Consider the following 19,314-nt stretch of genomic DNA (forward strand, 5'->3'; position numbering starts at 1 on the left):
CGTATGCGTTCGCGCAGACTGCGTCCTGTGATGTTGCTCCGTGCCAGTATAAACGTGGTGGTTTAGGCACGTTCACCGCGGATCCTGCGAGCCAGCTGGATGTCCTTGGGCATGATGGTCACACGCTTGGCGTGGATAGCGCACAGGTTGGTGTCCTCGAAGAGACCGACGAGGTAAGCCTCGCTGGCCTCCTGGAGAGCCATAACGGCAGAGCTCTGGAAGCGCAGATCGGTCTTGAAGTCCTGAGCGATCTCACGCACCAGACGCTGGAAGGGCAGCTTGCGGATCAGAAGCTCAGTGCTCTTCTGGTAGCGACGGATCTCACGGAGGGCGACGGTGCCGGGCCTGTAACGATGGGGCTTCTTGACGCCGCCGGTGGCGGGCGCGCTCTTGCGGGCCGCCTTGGTGGCGAGCTGTTTGCGGGGCGCTTTACCACCGGTGGATTTACGAGCGGTCTGCTTGGTACGGGCCATTGTCAATAATAATAATACGCGTGCGTGTACGTTACGTTAACGAGTCACGAGAGGGAATAAGCGATTTTTCGCCAGCGAGACGCTATTTATACGTGCTGGCTGGTCGGAAAGGGACGGGGTTAGTGTCCGTGTGAGCGAGAGGGCTATAAAATTCACATACACGTCCCCCTCGCCCCTCTTCCTTTCTCACCAACACAAAATTTCTGATTAGAATAACAATAATATTATTGAATATTAATATTAATTAATAAATAAATAAATAAAATAAATACATACATACATACATACATATATTTCATTTAAATAACAGTCATCGCTATCTAAATTCGCCTCGATCGCCGGTTCAATCTAGTTAGGTCAGGTTATGTTAGGTTTCGCGGAGTTAGGTTTGATCGAGTTAGGTTAGGTTAGGTTAGGTTAGGTCAAAGTTAGGTTAGGTTTTTTTTTTTTTTTTTTTTTTGTCATACAAAACCTAACCTAACTCGATCAAACCTAACTTTTTTTTTTATAATGTCAGGTTATGTTAGGTTTCGCGGAGTTAGGTTTGATCGAGTTAGGTTAGGTTAGGTCAAAGTTAGGTTAGGTTTTTTTTTGTCACTCAAAACCTAACCTAACCTAACCTAACTCGATCAAACCTAACTTTTTTTTTATAATGTCAGGTTATGTTAGGTTTCGCGGAGTTAGGTTTGATCGAGTTAGGTCAAAGTTAGGTTAGGTTTTTTTTTGTCACTCAAAACCTAACCTAACCTAACCTAACTCGATCAAACCTAACTTTTTTTTATAATGTCATTCAAAACCTAACCTAACTCCGCGAAACCTAACATAACTTTATGTTTTATAAAAACCTAACCTAAATTTAAATTAATATCCATAACGTCTCACGTTACACATATCTAGTATTAGATATATGCATACACTAAGCGTATGTGTTATTATTGTTGATTCCTTATTTAATACCCTTACATGTTGACACAGCTTTCGTGTTGATAATGTGTGTAATTGATATTAATCTACCGATTGACACCGTATGCACGGCTATCTAGAAACTTCTTATATTATATATTCAGAACGTATTTGTGGCCCTGAAAAGGGCCTTTTTGGTTGTTGTACAAACCACACTCTCGCAGCGTGTCGTGTCGCAATACGAACTACCTAAACCCATTACACTAAAAGTGTATTGAGAAGACAGATAGCATACGAGGAACGACGGACGCGCTTACTTGGAGCTGGTGTACTTGGTGACGGCCTTGGTGCCTTCACTGACGGCGTGCTTGGCGAGCTCACCGGGCAGCAAGAGCCTCACGGATGTCTGCACCTCCCTGCTGGTGATGGTGGACCTCTTGTTGTAGTGAGCGAGGCGGGAGGCCTCGGCGGCGATGCGCTCGAAGATGTCGTTCACGAAAGAGTTCATGATCGACATGGCCTTGCTGGAGATACCGGTGTCGGGGTGGACCTGCTTGAGCACCTTGTAGATGTAAATGGCGTAGCTCTCCTTGCGCTTATGCTTCTTCTTTTTCTTCGAGTCCGACTTGGAGATGTTCTTCTGGGCCTTGCCGGATTTCTTGGCGGCCTTACCGCTAGTCTTGGGTGGCATTGTGATATAGTTAGATGCTTACAGTACGATAGCCGAACTGGGAATAAAAATTTTGTGTGTGTGTATGTCATCTCGATACCCTTTTGGGAGGGTGTGAGGGGTCTCTTCAACATCCCTGTTGCGGAGACTGAATCTAATTTTCGCGCCCCATCTTCGTGGGGCGGTCTTCCACCGTCGATTTTTGGACGGCTGCGCGATCCGGTGTGGGCCAGCTTTATCGCTACCGGCCGTTATCCAACCCCGCAACCCCTAGCCTGGTGATACCGTTTGAGCGGGGCCAGGTTTCGGGGCCGCAGTGAAGGCGACCGGCAGTTTAGGCTGGCGTGTGCTTCGTAGGTGTCATCCGAGTGTGTGTGGTGTTGTTGTGTCGTCGACGACGTCTTCTTCTTCCTCTTCTTCGTTGTTGTCGTCGTCGTCGTTGTGTAGGAGGGCTCGGGGGAGATGCCGAGCCCCGTGTAGGTCCGGTGGTCGTGTGTAGTGTGGCGCGATCCCTCGTAGATGGTCGTGGCTGCAGTTGTCCGCGCGGTCATACATGACCCGCGCGAGACGCTCGATGAACTCGTCCAGGCTGCGCCACTTCAGGTACTCGGCGATGGCTGCGTTGCTGACGAATCGGGTTGCTGCGACGATGGTCCGTAGCGAGAGTGTCTCCTGGCTCCTCATCCTCTGCTTGTTGTACCTGGAACAGAAAGAATACCAGGCTGGTGTAGCGTAGGTTAGTCGAGAGCGGACGTAAGCTTTGTACAGTCCGACTTTGGTCCGTACAGGGAGCTTGCTGCAGAAAACCGGGCGGAGGTTCATTCGAGCGGTTTTCGCTCGTCTGATTGTCTCCGCCGTGTGTTTCTGCATGGTGAGCCGCCTGTCTATGGTCACCCCCAGATATTTCACTGTGGGTGACCACGTGAGCGGTTGTCCTAAAAGAGAAGGAGGTGCGGGCAAGTCTCGCGCTTGCCCTGTGATGAGCGCTTGCGTTTTGCCCACATTGACTGATAGCCTCCATTTGGAGAGCCAGTCAGGAAGGGCGTCGAGCGTCGGCTGGATCTTGGAGACTGCATGCGGCATCTGAAAAGATGAAGCATAGTAAGCGGCGTCGTCAGCAAAGAGGGCTAGTTGCGCTTGTCCTACGACTGGTATGTCGTCGGTGTAGCGCGCATAGCACGAGGGCGATAGGCAGCTCCCCTGGGGGACTCCTGCCTGTATTGGGCGGTCCTGCGACACCGTGCCTTCCACTTGTACGTGGAAGCGTCGGTCTGCTAGGAATGATGCGATGATTCTCACGATGCGGCGGGGTGCTGTGGACAGAGAAAGTTTGTATATTAGACCTTCGTGCCAGACTCGGTCAAAAGCTTTCTCCATGTCTAGGAGGACAGCGACTGTGTACTCCTTTTTGTTGAGCGCCATGCCCATGTGGTGTAGGACACGGGTGAGCTGCAACGTGGTGGAGTGTTGAGACCTGAAACCAAATTGCTCCGGCCTGGGTTGGATGTGTGGCGAGAGGTGCCGGAGCAGCAACCTCTCGAATACCTTTGATAAGTTGCATAGCAACGTGATAGGCCGGTAGCTCTCCGGCTTTCTTCTGTCCTTCCCGGGTTTGGGAAGGACGATGACCCGTCCCGTCTTCCAGACGGTGGGAAAGTGCCCCGACCGCAAGATCCCGTTGAACAGGCGCGCCACTGCCGCTAAGGTGTTTAGCGGCAGTTGGCGGAGCGCCATGTTCGGGATCTCGTCGGGGCCCGGTGCCTTCTTCGGATTGCAGTGGTGCCTGATAGTCGCCTTGACCTGTGAAGGAGAAAAGTAGATTGGATCATCGTGGGTTTCGACCGGCACGTTGAGATAGTCTCGGACGTGCTGTACGATGTCCGCTGTGTGTTGCGGGTCTGTGTCGGGGAAGGGCCTGAATTGCTGCTCAAGGCTGCGAGCGAGTATTTCCGCTCTGTCCTTGGCTGCGTATTTCAGGATTCCGTCGGTGTCGTCCTCTAGTGGGTGTATCGGCTCGGGTTTCGAGCTGAGTTGTCTGCATAACCTGTGGATGGAAGGAACGTGATCGGTTAGGCTATCGATGTGCGCTTCCCAGCTTGCAGCTCTGTGCTCGCTGAGTTTATCCTTTAACAATCGCTCCAGACGATTGAGCTCGGTCTTGACCGACTGAGCCCTAGTCCTTTGCCACTGTTTCCTGTACCAGCGCTTTTTCTCCAAAAGCGCTTGAAGCGGCCTCGGGAGCGGTTTGCGCCGGTCTGTGGGCGGGATGATGTGGGTGGCCTCGGCTAGGGCCGCCTTGATGTCTCCGGTGATTGTGGCTGCTGCTGCATCGACCTCTTCTGCGGTCGATATGGGACCTGTACGGGGAGAATTTACCATGGCTTCTGTGAAAGCCGTCCAGTCGTAGCGGCGTCCGGGTCCTCTGTTGAGTCTCGTCGTCGGTTGGTCTGCGATGGTCAGGAGCACCGGCCTATGGTCGGATGTGAGATCGTAAAATACCTGGTGCCTCATGAGTGTATCGACTCCGCGAGAGATCGCAAAGTCGATGGTGGTGCCCCTGTTGTACACGTCTGAGCCGTGATAGTGAGTGGGCTCGTAGGGCCCTCCCACTACCAGATCGAGGTCCTCCACGATCTGGTAGATAACGTTTCCCGCTTGGGAGTGCGCGGAGGAGTTCCAAGCGGAATGCTCGGCGTTGAAGTCCCCGGCCAGGATGGTCGGCACGGGGGAGTCCACCAGTAGTCGTTTGAGGTCGGCGCGCATCTCTGCCGGTCGGCAGTGTCCGCAGGGCCTGTAGATAGCAAACAAGCGCAGATTATGCCTTTGTAGTTTGATATCTATCCCCAGTGCGGATAGTGAGGCTGGCTGGTCGATGTCCACCATTTGGTGGATGATTGTCCTCTTGACAATGACTGCTAGGCCTCGGTAAGCGTACCCGGTTTCCGGGTTTGCCTGGTCGAGGCGGTACACGATGTACCCACTGGCTGAAAGCGTGTTGGACGCTTTCAACTTTGTCTCGCAAATCAGCATGATGTCGACGTCTTGGCTGTGGAGAAAAGTGCGCAGATCATTAAGTTTACCGCTTAATGTCTGCGCGTTCCAATATACTACCCTTAAATCTTTCTCTTTTAGGCCGTAAAAGAGTGTAGCTGGCGAATAACTTGCGTTATTGCTGGGGTGAGCTAGGCCTGAGTTTGGTCAGGCCTAGACAGAGACTTAATAGCTAACACTACCTCGTCTAGCGTTGGTTTCAGGGACGCAGTTACCGCGGTTTGCACCGCGGCAACTATGTCCCTGCGCAACGCTGTGGTGTCGATCTCTGCTTGCGACATCCTCTGCGGTTTGTGTTGTGGCTGCGGCAGTCTGCGTTGCCCGGGCTGGCGTTGCCTCGGCAGGTTGGCGGGTGCCATTAGGGAGCCTGTGGAAGACTCCTCCACCAGGTTAGGCGTGTCCGAGGCCCTAGTGTCCGGGCCTCGTTGCGGGCGGCGGGTTGGCGGGCGGCGTGAGTAGGAGCGGGTGCCCCCTCGCCAGTTGCGCAGCTCCTGTAAATATGTCTCACATTGCTTGTGATTGCCCGGGTGGTCTTTGTAGCAATTTGCGCACGTTGCTGGCTCCTCTCTCGGTCGCGTGCACTGGTGTGACAAGTGCGGCAGGGCGCATTTCACGCATCGCACCGGTCGATGGCATCCCTGTGAAGAGTGCCTAAAGCCCTGGCACCGATAACATTGCGGTGGCCCGGGTTTACCTCTCCAAGGTTCGACACGAACCTTGGTGTTGATGTTCGCGATGCTTGTGAGGTCCAGAAAACCAGGGTTTTCTCGCTCCGTGCCGTCGAGCTGGACGAAGAAGATGGTGCCTCCTCGTCCTCTGCCTGTGGAGATTAAGCGTGCATGTGATACAGTATACCCCTCTGTTTCGCACGCGTCCTTCACGTCCTGCACCGTCATGCTTGACGGTAGGCCGCGGATTGCAGCCTTCATTGGTAGGGTCGACTTCTCCGGATGCTTGACGAACTGGATCCTCGGGTCGAGGGCCTGCTCGCTGCTGAGGTAGGAGAATACCACTCGGTATTCCTCCCCGGTCCTGGGATAGAACCGTACCCCGGTCGGTTCGACGTTCTCGGTTTTGGCCTCAAAACCGAGACGCTTGTTGATGGCCCTCAGGTGGTGGGCCGGGTCTGGGAGGACCTCGGCCAGGATCTGGGGCGGTTTGGCCTTCTTGGTCAGGGGCGGCGCCTGCTGCTTCTTCTTCTTGCTGGTTGCGGTGTCTGTGGGCAAAGAAGTGGCGGTTTTAGGTGGCGATTTGGCCGCTTCCGCGTACGCGTTGGCGCTTACTACCGGCGTGGGTAATAGCACTTTGCGTGGCGGTGGCTGTTGTGAGCCTCCGGCGGCGGGTGTAGCTGGCTCCATTGTGTCCATCGGCTGCGAGACCTGTGGGCAGACGGCGGGTTGAGTAGGCCCGCGCGCCACAGGAGTGATGCGGTTACATTCCCGCTTTTCCTCCTGTGCCGGCGGGCTGTCCTCGTCCCGTCGCCTCTTCTGTTGGCGCGCCCTAGAGTGCGTCAACAGGGTTGAGAGTAGCGCCGCCTCGAGCGGGCCGAGGGTGCAACTGTCTAGCGATCCCCGAGCTACTCTGTCGAGTTTCTCGAATATCGCCATCCAGGAGGCCCCGGTCATCTCGAGGCCGGGCTGAGGGCGGCAAGGTGACTGTTGGCGGCGATGCGGTGAGTTGGCCGGCGTGATGAGGTTGCCGGCCGGCTGCGGCGGCGGCAGCGGACTCTCGGCGCGTAATGCATTACTACCACGTGGTGACAAGTCAAGCGGTGATGAGTCATCGCGTGACAAGTCACAACGTGTTGGGACCTGTTTGGTCGCTGACTGCTCCGCCTCCCCGTCCCCGGGCGTTCCGGAGGTGCATCTGGCCTCAGCGCCCAAGCCTTCGTCGGAGCCCTCCACGGAGTCCTCGAAGTCAAGGTCCTCTTCCGAGTCACTTGACGCCGAAGACCCCGTGTAGCTCCCACAAGCTGGTAAGCGCCTTGGCTTTGTGCACTCCGTTACGTCCGGAGAAGGGGTTGGCGTGAGCTGGTCGTTGGCCTGAGGTCGCATCACCCCCGTCGAGGCCGCTGCCGCGGCCGAGTCCTCCTCCGATGTGGCCTTCGTCTCCTTGGTAGGCGTCCTATAGATGCCCATGGCTGTGGCGTGTGTGTGCGGTGTCGGCGTGTTGACCTGTAATTAACACAGGCGTGAGCACAAGATAAAATACAGATGGCAGTGGGTTGAGACTGGGCTTGTAAACCCCGTTTGTGGCACCACCGACAAACGGCCCCGCTAGCGCCTGGTGGCTTTAGTTGGCACCGTTAGGTTTCCACCAGCAAACGATCTCAGCGAGGTCTTTTCAACACTGGGGGCCACTGAATTTAAAATAATAAATAATAATAAATCGCCTTTATTATTATTTATTATGTACTTGCACAACACTGGCGTTAACACACGACAACTAGTGAGTTGGGTAGGGTGCGTAAGTCTCGAGAGCGAGCTCAAGCGCGTGCGTTCCCGTCAACGTCACAGTTGCGACTATGTAAAAATTTTGTCGTTGTTGCGCTCATTTTGTTAAAGCGGAGAACGGTAAATAGGGGATTAAAGATCGAGCGTCGCGCTCGCGGTATCTCGACCAATAGCGTTCGTGCATCATTAGTATCGTCGGTCGGCATGGTGGGGAGTGAGAGCAAGCGCGTATTGATATTACTTACATATAGGTATTATTATTTTGATTATAAAATATATCAAAAAAAAAAAAAAAAAAAAAATTATGAACATCATATGCCGTACCATCGATTATACCATCATCAGTTTTGTTCAAAACCGTAGGCGGATAACAATTATATTAATTAAATGTATAGCTTTATGTTTATTTACTATTGTTGTTGTTGTTACAGTGACAGACTGCTGTAGATGAGCAAGTAATAGCTCTGAGCCATCACATTACCTTTATTTGTCGTTTATTTATTATACTTCTTGACGACGAAGTCTCAAGTCTCTCATTTAGAGACGTGTGTAGTGATGTGTTTTGCAATCAGAAAAATAATCTCATTAGAATTCAGAATTATCTACTTACCGTAATTATATTATAATTAATCGATATTCATCGTTCATATATATGTATATGATATAATTATATTGATCGATCGAATGACATCGTACACGTATGCGTTATGCCATGAAACTTACAACGTTATCACAGAATCATATTGTGGCCCTGAAAAGGGCCTTTTGTAACGGTCACTCGGGCGGGAATATAACAGAGGCCACATTCACCAATCGCCGGGTGTTACCGCTATAGATGTAGCCTGATGAGAAGTGAGTACACTTAAGCCTTCTTCTCGGTCTTCTTGGGCAGGAGCACGGCCTGAATGTTAGGCAGCACACCACCCTGGGCGATGGTCACACCGGAGAGGAGCTTGTTCAACTCCTCGTCGTTGCGGATCGCCAGCTGGAGATGCCTAGGGATGATCCTGGTCTTCTTGTTGTCGCGAGCGGCGTTGCCTGCCAACTCGAGAACCTCAGCGGCCAGGTACTCCATGACGGCGGCTAGGTACACCGGGGCACCGGCACCGACGCGCTCGGCGTAGTTGCCCTTGCGTAGAAGCCTGTGGATACGACCGACGGGGAACTGAAGTCCGGCACGGTTAGAACGGGACTTTGCCTTTCCCTTAACCTTGCCACCTTTACCGCGTCCAGACATGTTTAAAGAGAGATTTAAGTTTAGTTTACACACACACGAAACGAGAGCACGATTGCTTGCTTGCGAGTGTATACGCTTTTTTTTAGTAGTTGCCTTTATTTTATACGTTCACGGTGTACGCTGATAGTGGGGATACAACGAGCCGACATAACACGAGCCCGATCGACCAATCAACGAGTCGCGTGCAAGAGCGCAAATTAGAAATATAAAATAAAAACATTTCAATTTATACATCAAAGTATAACTAACTAATAAAAATAACACAATTAACAAAATATTCCGTAAATTATATACTTATATTTATGTAGTTGTTGTTGTTGTTGTAAATGTAAGACTTCAAATAATACAGTTATATTTATCATTCACCATCGATAAGAAAATATTCTGTGTAAGTATTCATGAAAACCTAACCTAATCAGTCTTATCAGTGAGATCTCATCAATATCATCAATAATCTTGAGACTTTTGCCATAAGACTCGATTTGAGATTGACTTTTATTTTATTTTATTTTATTTTATTTTATATACCTTTATTCTAATATTGATTGCGATCGATCGACTCGTGTATGTGTGTTGTGCTTATTGCAATGAAACAGAGGCGATATGAACCTTTGAATAAATTTGTTAGCCCTGAAAAGGGCTTTTTGATGTGCGTTTAACGCGCACAGGCGTATGACGAGAGGCGTGTGAACAGGCGACACGTCGTCGTATATACGATATATAGCGACGACAATCGACATATCCTCCACCATCACGGCCGATGTAAGTACGACGACGACAATGTGGCGCAGTCTTCTTACTTCTTCGAGGCAGCCTTCTTGGCGGCGGGCTTCGCTTTGGGAGCGGCCGCGGCCTTCTTGGGCTTGGGAGCTTTAGGCTTCTTGGTCGGCGGCTTCGCGGTCTTCTTGGCCTTAGGCGCGGCGGCGCTCTTGCCCTTGGCGGGGGTGGAAGGTTTCTTCGCGGCGGGCTTCTTCTTGGCGGCGGCGGCCTTCTTGTCCTTCGTGGCGGCCTTAGGCTTGGCCGGGGACGCAGCGGCCTTCTTCGCCTTAGCGGGCTTAGCCGCGGCGGGCTTCTTAGCGGCGGCTGAAGATTTAGCGGCGCTAGATTTCTTGGCCGCGGCGGGCTTCTTGCCGGCCGATGATGACTTCGACTCCAGTTTGAAGGAGCCGGACGCGCCCTTGCCTTTGGTCTGAATGAGTGCGCCGGATTCGACTGCGCTCTTCAGATATTTTCTGATGAAAGGGGCCAGCTTCTCGGCGTCGACCTTGTACTGGGCGGCGATGTACTTCTTGATAGCCTGCAGGGACGAACCGCTTCTCTCCTTCAACTCCTTGATGGCGCTGTTAACCATCTCGGACGTCTTAGGGTGGGTGGGTTTCGCCTTAGGCTTCTTAGCGCCAGCGGAGGCGGACGCCTTAGGCTTCTTCGCGGGCGTCGCCGGGGCGGGAGCGTCGGCAGCAACTGCGGTGTCGGCCATATTTATTTATTAATCGTCAAGTAAGTAAATATAATTAAAGTAAACTAGTAAATCGCACAAACTGCGCAAAGAGAATACAGCGGACGCGTGTAAGCGGAGCGCTGCGCTGGCGAGTACTAAACACGGCTTATTGGGGGCGCCACTTTTTATATATACTCCGGCTTAACCGTAACGCAGACCCTTATGTCGCGGGACGTTTTCTCGTAATAACACTTCCAAGTTTTCACTTACTCGTTTATGATTAAACTAAATTTATAGTGAATTATATTATAATGATTATAATAAAATTGCACATATACATTCTTTATGAATTGATATACGTATTTTAATAGAAGTTTTAGGATTTGGAACGCCGATAAACGAATGGGAGAACTTTACTTTTGGTATTATAGGTTGCGGACACCTCGGGTCAGTTTAAAAAGTGATTTTTCTTAATTAAAATCACATCTATAACTATTATGTGTCCTCCAGTTAAATTCGAAGATACCATAGATAGATGTGACACAATAACAACATTAGAAAATTATATTTATAATGTTATTTTGACTTGTTGTCTTCACTGTCGTAAAACAGCCGTACCGCGACTTGGATTGCATTGCCTACGTTCAGTGGTTTGCTCTCTGCCGGTACCGACGTAAAACGGGATAGGTACTTTATATTAAATTTAAATAATTATGTCATGTTATATTATACATTAAGATATCGTATTAATGAATATTATTATAATTCGTATAGTTAAACTCTCTTCTACGAGGATCATACAGCGCGACACTCTGAGCGTGCGTGCGGGCATCGTAGTAGGTAAGAGTCTCGTGTAGGTCGTCGTTTAGATTTATTTAGTTTTTGGTCCGGCGTATTTATTTATTTATAATAATTTAACGTATGATATTATCTGAATGTTGATATTGGAACAAACGATATAAATTATTTTGACATAAAAATCTGTTTAGGTTGATATGTATATATTATATGTAAGTACCTAAATATTATGTATTCATCATCATAGGAACACGAGAAGTCTAAAACCTGTGTTTATATACTTTTTTTTTTTTTTTTTTTTTTTCTTTTTTGTAAAGTGAGGTGAGTGGGTGCGGGGATGTTGGGTGTCCCTGTCTGTTTTGTGCACTATTTGCGAATCCTTTATCTAATTGGTCAGTTCATCGACTAGTCGTCGTTATCAGTAGCAGATCACTCACAGGTCAGGTGAGGTTCGCGGGTAAAGTAAAAAAGAAAAATATCTTACCAGTTAATTAATATTTTCTTCTTCTTCTTCGGGTTGGTGTGGTGAATTTTTTTTGTATGTACCGCTCGTGGTTCAATTTTGGATTGTTTCGCTTCCTCCGGTATCAATAGATACTTAGCACAAGCGATGCTTACGAGCTGGACGCTGTAGAAGTTAGAAGTGTTGCGCGGTGCCGGGTAAGTAAGTAATTGTAATAAATGTACGTACCTACGATGATACTAGACTATTAGTAGTTATAATAGATAGATATTTTGGATAACATAGGATGGGTAGAGATCGATTGATAGTTTGTTTGTCCGTCTGTGTCGCTACAGAAACTTTTTATCGTAATCGTATCATAGAATTATTTGCGGCCCTGAAAAGGGCCTTTTTGTATTTGCGTCTGCGCGATACGGTAATACCCACGTTAGTATATATTACACGATATCGCGCGCGACGACGCTGACAGTGCAGCGCTTAACCTCCGAAACCGTAGAGGGTGCGGCCTTGACGCTTCAGAGCGTAGACGACGTCCATGGCGGTGACGGTCTTCCTCTTGGCGTGCTCGGTGTAGGTGACCGCGTCACGGATCACGTTCTCGAGGAACACCTTGAGAACACCGCGGGTCTCCTCGTAGATCAGGCCGGAGATACGCTTGACGCCACCTCTGCGGGCGAGACGACGGATGGCGGGCTTGGTGATACCCTGGATGTTATCACGGAGCACCTTCCTGTGGCGCTTGGCTCCTCCTTTCCCCAGACCTTTACCTCCCTTACCGCGACCGGTCATTGCGACTTGTTGTAGTAGAGATTAGACTTCTCGAACGGAATACTCAACACACGACTTGCGCCGCGCGTCGACACGAGTGGAATAGCTAGCTAGCCATCATTTTGCCGCTATTTATACGTTTTACCCTATTGCGGGGCGAAGGGGGACGGGGTAAGATATATCAGAGCATTATTATTTGACTTACTTTTCATATATCTAAAGAAATATAATATTATATATACCTATTGATAAATAATTTCATATTATATGATATTTAAATAAATTTTGGATACCTGAACGTAGGGCATAATATATACTATAAAAACGGTGGTCGGCTTACGGATTAGATCCTCTTGTGAAGGATTCTTCTCCTCTAATATTTTTGTAAGCATTCAATCAGTGGTAATAATTTTGTCGATATAATAAAATTTGATGTCTTAAAATAGCGCTTAATATGAGAGTCACGTGACGATTTTAATTTACTTTCCAATATATTAGTGTGTTAACTCCTATTATTATAGGATAGGAAATAAGTTCTTTCTTAAATAATCCTTACAGTATAGTAGTATTTCGTGTATCGTAGTTAAATTTCATATATACCTCCGTACATTTTGTGTACGGTTGGTTATGTGTAAATTAAATTTATATATTTATTTATTTATTTTTTGTAATGACCATGCAGTGATCGATTTATCTACGCAAGTGTTTGTTCAAAGAAACAATTGTGAATTTTAGAATCATGTGTGGCCCTGAAAAGGGCCTTTTGATATATGACTGACAGAAGCGTCACGTTCGCACGTCCAGACGCAAAACGCGTAACGTAACCGTATGCGTTCGCGCAGACTGCGTCCTGTGATGTTGCTCCGTGCCAGTATAAACGTGGTGGTTTAGGCACGTTCACCGCGGATCCTGCGAGCCAGCTGGATGTCCTTGGGCATGATGGTCACACGCTTGGCGTGGATAGCGCACAGGTTGGTGTCCTCGAAGAGACCGACGAGGTAAGCCTCGCTGGCCTCCTGGAGAGCCATAACGGCAGAGCTCTGGAAGCGCAGATCGGTCTTGAAGTCCTGAGCGATCTCACGCACCAGACGCTGGAAGGGCAGCTTGCGGATCAGAAGCTCAGTGCTCTTCTGGTAGCGACGGATCTCACGGAGGGCGACGGTGCCGGGCCTGTAACGATGGGGCTTCTTGACGCCGCCGGTGGCGGGCGCGCTCTTGCGGGCCGCCTTGGTGGCGAGCTGTTTGCGGGGCGCTTTACCACCGGTGGATTTACGAGCGGTCTGCTTGGTACGGGCCATTGTCAATAATAATAATACGCGTGCGTGTACGTTACGTTAACGAGTCACGAGAGGGAATAAGCGATTTTTCGCCAGCGAGACGCTATTTATACGTGCTGGCTGGTCGGAAAGGGACGGGGTTAGTGTCCGTGTGAGCGAGAGGGCTATAAAATTCACATACACGTCCCCCTCGCCCCTCTTCCTTTCTCACCAACACAAAATTTCTGATTAGAATAACAATAATATTATTGAATATTAATATTAATTAATAAATAAATAAATAAAATAAATACATACATACATACATACATATATTTCATTTAAATAACAGTCATCGCTATCTAAATTCGCCTCGATCGCCGGTTCAATCTAGTTAGGTCAGGTTATGTTAGGTTTCGCGGAGTTAGGTTTGATCGAGTTAGGTTAGGTTAGGTTAGGTTAGGTCAAAGTTAGGTTAGGTTTTTTTTTTTTTTTTTTTTTTGTCATACAAAACCTAACCTAACTCGATCAAACCTAACTTTTTTTTTTATAATGTCAGGTTATGTTAGGTTTCGCGGAGTTAGGTTTGATCGAGTTAGGTTAGGTTAGGTCAAAGTTAGGTTAGGTTTTTTTTTGTCACTCAAAACCTAACCTAACCTAACCTAACTCGATCAAACCTAACTTTTTTTTTATAATGTCAGGTTATGTTAGGTTTCGCGGAGTTAGGTTTGATCGAGTTAGGTCAAAGTTAGGTTAGGTTTTTTTTTGTCACTCAAAACCTAACCTAACCTAACCTAACTCGATCAAACCTAACTTTTTTTTATAATGTCATTCAAAACCTAACCTAACTCCGCGAAACCTAACATAACTTTATGTTTTATAAAAACCTAACCTAAATTTAAATTAATATCCATAACGTCTCACGTTACACATATCTAGTATTAGATATATGCATACACTAAGCGTATGTGTTATTATTGTTGATTCCTTATTTAATACCCTTACATGTTGACACAGCTTTCGTGTTGATAATGTGTGTAATTGATATTAATCTACCGATTGACACCGTATGCACGGCTATCTAGAAACTTCTTATATTATATATTCAGAACGTATTTGTGGCCCTGAAAAGGGCCTTTTTGGTTGTTGTACAAACCACACTCTCGCAGCGTGTCGTGTCGCAATACGAACTACCTAAACCCATTACACTAAAAGTGTATTGAGAAGACAGATAGCATACGAGGAACGACGGACGCGCTTACTTGGAGCTGGTGTACTTGGTGACGGCCTTGGTGCCTTCACTGACGGCGTGCTTGGCGAGCTCACCGGGCAGCAAGAGCCTCACGGATGTCTGCACCTCCCTGCTGGTGATGGTGGACCTCTTGTTGTAGTGAGCGAGGCGGGAGGCCTCGGCGGCGATGCGCTCGAAGATGTCGTTCACGAAAGAGTTCATGATCGACATGGCCTTGCTGGAGATACCGGTGTCGGGGTGGACCTGCTTGAGCACCTTGTAGATGTAAATGGCGTAGCTCTCCTTGCGCTTATGCTTCTTCTTTTTCTTCGAGTCCGACTTGGAGATGTTCTTCTGGGCCTTGCCGGATTTCTTGGCGGCCTTACCGCTAGTCTTGGGTGGCATTGTGATATAGTTAGATGCTTACAGTACGATAGCCGAACTGGGAATAAAAATTTTGTCGTTGTTGCGCTCATTTTGTTAAAGCGGAGAACGGTAAATAGGGGATTAAAGATCGAGCGTCGCGCTCGCGGTATCTCGACCAATAGCGTTCGTGCATCATTAGTATCGTCGGTCGGCATGGTGGGGAGTGAGAGCAAGCGCGTATTGATATTACTTACATATAGGTATTATTATTTTGATTATAAAATATATCAAAAAAAAAAAAAAAAAAAAAATTATGAACATCATATGCCGTACCATCGATTATACCATCATCAGTTTTGTTCAAAACCGTAGGCGGATAACAATTATATTAATTAAATGTATAGCTTTATGTTTATTTACTATTGTTGTTGTTGTTACAGTGACAGACTGCTGTAGATGAGCAAGTAATAGCTCTGAGCCATCACATTACCTTTATTTGTCGTTTATTTATTATACTTCTTGACGACGAAGTCTCAAGTCTCTCATTTAGAGACGTGTGTAGTGATGTGTTTTGCAATCAGAAAAATAATCTCATTAGAATTCAGAATTATCTACTTACCGTAATTATATTATAATTAATCGATATTCATCGTTCATATATATGTATATGATATAATTATATTGATCGATCGAATGACATCGTACACGTATGCGTTATGCCATGAAACTTACAACGTTATCACAGAATCATATTGTGGCCCTGAAAAGGGCCTTTTGTAACGGTCACTCGGGCGGGAATATAACAGAGGCCACATTCACCAATCGCCGGGTGTTACCGCTATAGATGTAGCCTGATGAGAAGTGAGTACACTTAAGCCTTCTTCTCGGTCTTCTTGGGCAGGAGCACGGCCTGAATGTTAGGCAGCACACCACCCTGGGCGATGGTCACACCGGAGAGGAGCTTGTTCAACTCCTCGTCGTTGCGGATCGCCAGCTGGAGATGCCTAGGGATGATCCTGGTCTTCTTGTTGTCGCGAGCGGCGTTGCCTGCCAACTCGAGAACCTCAGCGGCCAGGTACTCCATGACGGCGGCTAGGTACACCGGGGCACCGGCACCGACGCGCTCGGCGTAGTTGCCCTTGCGTAGAAGCCTGTGGATACGACCGACGGGGAACTGAAGTCCGGCACGGTTAGAACGGGACTTTGCCTTTCCCTTAACCTTGCCACCTTTACCGCGTCCAGACATGTTTAAAGAGAGATTTAAGTTTAGTTTACACACACACGAAACGAGAGCACGATTGCTTGCTTGCGAGTGTATACGCTTTTTTTTAGTAGTTGCCTTTATTTTATACGTTCACGGTGTACGCTGATAGTGGGGATACAACGAGCCGACATAACACGAGCCCGATCGACCAATCAACGAGTCGCGTGCAAGAGCGCAAATTAGAAATATAAAATAAAAACATTTCAATTTATACATCAAAGTATAACTAACTAATAAAAATAACACAATTAACAAAATATTCCGTAAATTATATACTTATATTTATGTAGTTGTTGTTGTTGTTGTAAATGTAAGACTTCAAATAATACAGTTATATTTATCATTCACCATCGATAAGAAAATATTCTGTGTAAGTATTCATGAAAACCTAACCTAATCAGTCTTATCAGTGAGATCTCATCAATATCATCAATAATCTTGAGACTTTTGCCATAAGACTCGATTTGAGATTGACTTTTATTTTATTTTATTTTATTTTATTTTATATACCTTTATTCTAATATTGATTGCGATCGATCGACTCGTGTATGTGTGTTGTGCTTATTGCAATGAAACAGAGGCGATATGAACCTTTGAATAAATTTGTTAGCCCTGAAAAGGGCTTTTTGATGTGCGTTTAACGCGCACAGGCGTATGACGAGAGGCGTGTGAACAGGCGACACGTCGTCGTATATACGATATATAGCGACGACAATCGACATATCCTCCACCATCACGGCCGATGTAAGTACGACGACGACAATGTGGCGCAGTCTTCTTACTTCTTCGAGGCAGCCTTCTTGGCGGCGGGCTTCGCTTTGGGAGCGGCCGCGGCCTTCTTGGGCTTGGGAGCTTTAGGCTTCTTGGTCGGCGGCTTCGCGGTCTTCTTGGCCTTAGGCGCGGCGGCGCTCTTGCCCTTGGCGGGGGTGGAAGGTTTCTTCGCGGCGGGCTTCTTCTTGGCGGCGGCGGCCTTCTTGTCCTTCGTGGCGGCCTTAGGCTTGGCCGGGGACGCAGCGGCCTTCTTCGCCTTAGCGGGCTTAGCCGCGGCGGGCTTCTTAGCGGCGGCTGAAGATTTAGCGGCGCTAGATTTCTTGGCCGCGGCGGGCTTCTTGCCGGCCGATGATGACTTCGACTCCAGTTTGAAGGAGCCGGACGCGCCCTTGCCTTTGGTCTGAATGAGTGCGCCGGATTCGACTGCGCTCTTCAGATATTTTCTGATGAAAGGGGCCAGCTTCTCGGCGTCGACCTTGTACTGGGCGGCGATGTACTTCTTGATAGCCTGCAGGGACGAACCGCTTCTCTCCTTCAACTCCTTGATGGCGCTGTTAACCATCTCGGACGTCTTAGGGTGGGTGGGTTTCGCCTTAGGCTTCTTAGCGCCAGCGGAGGCGGACGCCTTAGGCTTCTTCGCGGGCGTCGCCGGGGCGGGAGCGTCGGCAGCAACTGCGGTGTCGGCCATATTTATTTATTAATCGTCAAGTAAGTAAATATAATTAAAGTAAACTAGTAAATCGCACAAACTGCGCAAAGAGAATACAGCGGACGCGTGTAAGCGGAGCGCTGCGCTGGCGAGTACTAAACACGGCTTATTGGGGGCGCCACTTTTTATATATACTCCGGCTTAACCGTAACGCAGACCCTTATGTCGCGGGACGTTTTCTCGTAATAACACTTCCAAGTTTTCACTTACTCGTTTATGATTAAACTAAATTTATAGTGAATTATATTATAATGATTATAATAAAATTGCACATATACATTCTTTATGAATTGATATACGTATTTTAATAGAAGTTTTAGGATTTGGAACGCCGATAAACGAATGGGAGAACTTTACTTTTGGTATTATAGGTTGCGGACACCTCGGGTCAGTTTAAAAAGTGATTTTTCTTAATTAAAATCACATCTATAACTATTATGTGTCCTCCAGTTAAATTCGAAGATACCATAGATAGATGTGACACAATAACAACATTAGAAAATTATATTTATAATGTTATTTTGACTTGTTGTCTTCACTGTCGTAAAACAGCCGTACCGCGACTTGGATTGCATTGCCTACGTTCAGTGGTTTGCTCTCTGCCGGTACCGACGTAAAACGGGATAGGTACTTTATATTAAATTTAAATAATTATGTCATGTTATATTATACATTAAGATATCGTATTAATGAATATTATTATAATTCGTATAGTTAAACTCTCTTCTACGAGGATCATACAGCGCGACACTCTGAGCGTGCGTGCGGGCATCGTAGTAGGTAAGAGTCTCGTGTAGGTCGTCGTTTAGATTTATTTAGTTTTTGGTCCGGCGTATTTATTTATTTATAATAATTTAACGTATGATATTATCTGAATGTTGATATTGGAACAAACGATATAAATTATTTTGACATAAAAATCTGTTTAGGTTGATATGTATATATTATATGTAAGTACCTAAATATTATGTATTCATCATCATAGGAACACGAGAAGTCTAAAACCTGTGTTTATATACTTTTTTTTTTTTTTTTTTTTTTTCTTTTTTGTAAAGTGAGGTGAGTGGGTGCGGGGATGTTGGGTGTCCCTGTCTGTTTTGTGCACTATTTGCGAATCCTTTATCTAATTGGTCAGTTCATCGACTAGTCGTCGTTATCAGTAGCAGATCACTCACAGGTCAGGTGAGGTTCGCGGGTAAAGTAAAAAAGAAAAATATCTTACCAGTTAATTAATATTTTCTTCTTCTTCTTCGGGTTGGTGTGGTGAATTTTTTTTGTATGTACCGCTCGTGGTTCAATTTTGGATTGTTTCGCTTCCTCCGGTATCAATAGATACTTAGCACAAGCGATGCTTACGAGCTGGACGCTGTAGAAGTTAGAAGTGTTGCGCGGTGCCGGGTAAGTAAGTAATTGTAATAAATGTACGTACCTACGATGATACTAGACTATTAGTAGTTATAATA

At 47.3% G+C, this 19,314-nt stretch overlaps 3 protein-coding genes and 1 pseudogene across 3 annotated transcripts; all 4 read right to left on the bottom strand.

Annotated features, from left to right (window-relative positions):
• Positions 1-62: 62 nt before the first annotated feature.
• Positions 63-13,552, bottom strand: LOC134752467 (uncharacterized; annotated as a pseudogene).
• Positions 13,553-14,768: 1,216 nt separating this feature from the next.
• LOC134752468 (histone H2B) lies at positions 14,769-15,146 on the bottom strand. The gene has a single exon (XM_063688162.1). The coding sequence runs from the start codon at positions 15,144-15,146 to the stop codon at positions 14,769-14,771; it is 378 nt and encodes a 125-aa protein (XP_063544232.1).
• Positions 15,147-15,978: 832 nt separating this feature from the next.
• Positions 15,979-16,353, bottom strand: LOC134752469 (histone H2A). Its single transcript, XM_063688163.1, has one exon. The coding sequence runs from the start codon at positions 16,351-16,353 to the stop codon at positions 15,979-15,981; it is 375 nt and encodes a 124-aa protein (XP_063544233.1).
• Positions 16,354-17,149: 796 nt separating this feature from the next.
• On the bottom strand, positions 17,150-17,830 carry LOC134752470 (late histone H1-like). Its single transcript, XM_063688164.1, has one exon. It carries the CDS (start codon positions 17,828-17,830, stop codon positions 17,150-17,152), a length of 681 nt encoding a protein of 226 aa, XP_063544234.1.
• Positions 17,831-19,314: the final 1,484 nt, after the last annotated feature.

The sequence above is a fragment of the Cydia strobilella genome, chromosome 24, assembly GCF_947568885.1.
Source record: "Cydia strobilella chromosome 24, ilCydStro3.1, whole genome shotgun sequence".
Lineage (NCBI taxonomy): Eukaryota > Metazoa > Arthropoda > Insecta > Lepidoptera > Tortricidae > Cydia > Cydia strobilella.

Coding starts and splice junctions, on each gene's coding strand:
- LOC134752468 (XM_063688162.1), bottom strand. CDS start 15,146: ATGCCACCCAAGACTAGCGGTAAGGCCGCCAAGAAATCCGGCAAGGCC.
- LOC134752469 (XM_063688163.1), bottom strand. CDS start 16,353: ATGTCTGGACGCGGTAAAGGTGGCAAGGTTAAGGGAAAGGCAAAGTCC.
- LOC134752470 (XM_063688164.1), bottom strand. CDS start 17,830: ATGGCCGACACCGCAGTTGCTGCCGACGCTCCCGCCCCGGCGACGCCC.